The sequence below is a fragment of the Apium graveolens genome, unplaced genomic scaffold, assembly GCF_009905375.1.
Source record: "Apium graveolens cultivar Ventura unplaced genomic scaffold, ASM990537v1 ctg428, whole genome shotgun sequence".
Taxonomy (NCBI): Eukaryota; Viridiplantae; Streptophyta; class Magnoliopsida; order Apiales; family Apiaceae; genus Apium; species Apium graveolens.
In genome coordinates, this window is record NW_027418472.1 from 72,198 (window position 1) to 74,954 (window position 2,757).

At 39.6% G+C, this 2,757-nt stretch overlaps 1 protein-coding gene across 1 annotated transcript; it reads right to left on the minus strand.

Annotated features, from left to right (window-relative positions):
* Nucleotides 1–281: 281 nt before the first annotated feature.
* On the minus strand, nucleotides 282–2,522 carry LOC141701661 (uncharacterized). Its single transcript, XM_074505296.1, has 5 exons — nucleotides 2,398–2,522; nucleotides 1,725–2,238; nucleotides 1,269–1,364; nucleotides 931–1,103; nucleotides 282–558 (listed from the first exon to the last, which is right to left on the minus strand). The coding sequence occupies exons 1-5, from the start codon at nucleotides 2,520–2,522 to the stop codon at nucleotides 282–284; spliced, it is 1,185 nt and encodes a 394-aa protein (XP_074361397.1).
* Nucleotides 2,523–2,757: the final 235 nt, after the last annotated feature.

Genomic DNA, 2,757 nt, shown 5'->3' on the forward strand with positions numbered 1-2,757 from the left:
AAAGGAAAATAAAATCCTACTATATATTTCTGAACATAAAAAGGAATGAGTTACAAGGGAGAATATGAAGATAAGCCACCTACACTACGTGCTAAAAAATAGCAACTTACTCCTACAAAGACTCTACCACTACTTCACTTATTCAAAACACTCCTACTATTTCTAAAACTGAACATGAGCCATTCAAAAGCAAATAACACGTGTTGACAGCCACAAAACTTGACAATAACATATTTATTCTAACTTAGTTTAGACTATATTCCAACATGCTCCCCCTTGGTCTAAACTCCTTTCTGCAACTTCTTGACACCCAATAATGCGCCCATTCTTTCGAACTTCACAATAGCTATTGCCTTGGTCAAAACATCTGATTTTTGATCTTCAGTCCTTATATGCTTGATAACAATCTCCCCCCATTCAACACGTTCGCATATAAAATGATAACGAACGTCAATATGCTTACTACGCCCATGAAAAACCGGATTCTTTGCCAAATCGATAGCAGATTTGTTGTCAATATATATTGTGACAGGACCTTGTTTCCCACCTGTTAGCTGACTATGCAAGTTACGGAGCCATACTTCTTAGCAGCCTGTAGCAGTGGCTGCTATAAATTCAGCTTTACACGAGCTTAACACCACACACCGTTGTTTTTACGATACCCAGGTGATTAAACTCTCGTTCAAGTAAAAATCTATGCCTCCCGTACTCCTTCAATCCTTAATATTCCCTGCCAAATCACTGTCGAAATATCCAGACATGAGGTAGTTTCCTGAACCTTGTGAATATACCAACCGATAGTCAATAGTTCCCTTTACATACCATAATATGCGCTTGACTGCACTCTGATGGACCACTGTTGGATGCTCCATGTATCTACTGATAATACCAACTTAAAATGCGAGACCAGGACGGGTGTTTACGAGGTACCTCAGTCCTCCCACTAAGGACTTAAACTGAGTAGGGTCCACAACTTTCCCTTGCTCATCCTTGCAGAGCAACATGTTTGGCTCCATCGGATACTTTACTGGATTGCATCCTGCCATACCACCTCTCTCGAGCCATTTCCTTGCATATGCTGACTGTTTAAGCTCCGTATAACCCTTCTCTTAATTAATCTTGATGCCAAGATAATAAGTCAATTTTCCAAGGTCACTCATATCGAACTACTTATTCATTTGACACTTGAAGTCATTGATCATTGACATGCTCGTTCAAGTTATCAATAAGTCATCGATGTATAAACCAACAATCAGAGAACCAGCTACCTCCCTTTTGGTGTAAACATCATGCTCATTAGGACATTTAACAAAACCCATGTACTCCAGAAATTTTTTTAATTTTGTATACCAAGCCCGAGGGGCCTGAAGTAGAGGACATTTAACAAAACCCATGTACTCCAGAAATTTTTTTAATTTTGTATACCAAGCCCGAGGGGCCTGAAGTAGCCCACACAATGCTTTGATTAATTTATAGACCATGTGCTCTTGATTCTCTTTGAAAAACCCTTTTGCTTGACATACATACACTGTTTCCAGTAAATCACCATTAAGGAATGTTGTTTTAACGTCTAAGTGATGGACTTCTCACCCATTTTTAGCTACAAGCGCCAAGAACAATCTTACTGTCTCCAAACGCGTTACCGGAGCGAATACCTCTTCAAAATCGATCCCCTACTTCTGGACATAACCGTTCGCGACCAACCTAGTTTTATTTTTGATTACCTGACCACTGGAATCACGCTTTAACTTGTATATACATTTTAATCCTATCGCTCTGTAATCTACTGGTAATTCTACAAGTTTCCAGGTATTGTTTTTGTCGATAGCGTCAATCTCCATTATCATAGCTTCCTTCCATGCTTTCTCTATTGTTGCCTCTCTATAATTAGTTGGTTCTTCCACACCTAATAACATCAATTCATCTGCAAGTTCAGTCTCCTCAGTTTCATCATACACTGCGCTTAATGAGCGAAATTTCCGGGGCTCAGTTTCAACACTTGTATCTCTTGGTGACATCGTATTTGACTGAAACTCATTCGATATTGCAGAATCTGTGTGGTACCCATCCATGCTGTCCATACTGTCAATTCTTTGTGTAGATGGATCCTCCCCATTTGTTATGTCTCTTTCTTCAGTACTCTGAGTTCCGAGAACAATAAATGGTCCTCGTTGATCTTGTGCCTCCTTTTGAGCATCCCATGACCAGCCTTTTACCTCTTCAAAGATTACATCCGTACTGATATGAACAGTGTTAGTATATGGGGCATAGAGTCGATACGCCTTAGTTCATGGTTCTTTTCCAAGGTGATTCACTGCTTTGTTGCGATTATCAAGTTTTGTGATGTATGCACTAGGTATTTTCATATATTCCACATAACCAAAAACCCGTATATGCCCAAGGTCTGGTTTCTTTTCAGTCCACACTTCGTAAGGAGTCTTTCCGGATAGAGCTTGTGTTGGCAATCGGTTGATTATATAAACAGCATGTCGAGCAGCTTCACCCCATAGTTTTGATGGCATCTATCGTTCTGCTGTGGGGAGTACGGAGCAGTGTAATATCGAGAGATGCCCGAGTCATTGCAGTATGAATTGAATATTTTTGAACAAAATTCCCCTCCCTGATCAGTTATCAAGACCTGTATTTTTGTTTTCGAGTCCTTTTCAACTTGAACTCGAAATTTAATAAATGCATCCAACACTTCATCTTTGCCGATCAACATGAATATTCACATGATTCGACTAAAATCATCTACCA

Coding starts and splice junctions, on each gene's coding strand:
- LOC141701661 (XM_074505296.1), bottom strand. CDS start 2,522: ATGCCATCAAAACTATGGGGTGAAGCTGCTCGACATGCTGTTTATATA. Junction 2,239..2,397: donor GAAAAGAAACCAGACCTTGG/GCATATACGGGT, acceptor TGTTCATATCAG/TACGGATGTAATCTTTGAAG. Junction 1,365..1,724: donor AGCGTGATTCCAGTGGTCAG/GTAATCAAAAAT, acceptor CCTCTACTTCAG/GCCCCTCGGGCTTGGTATAC.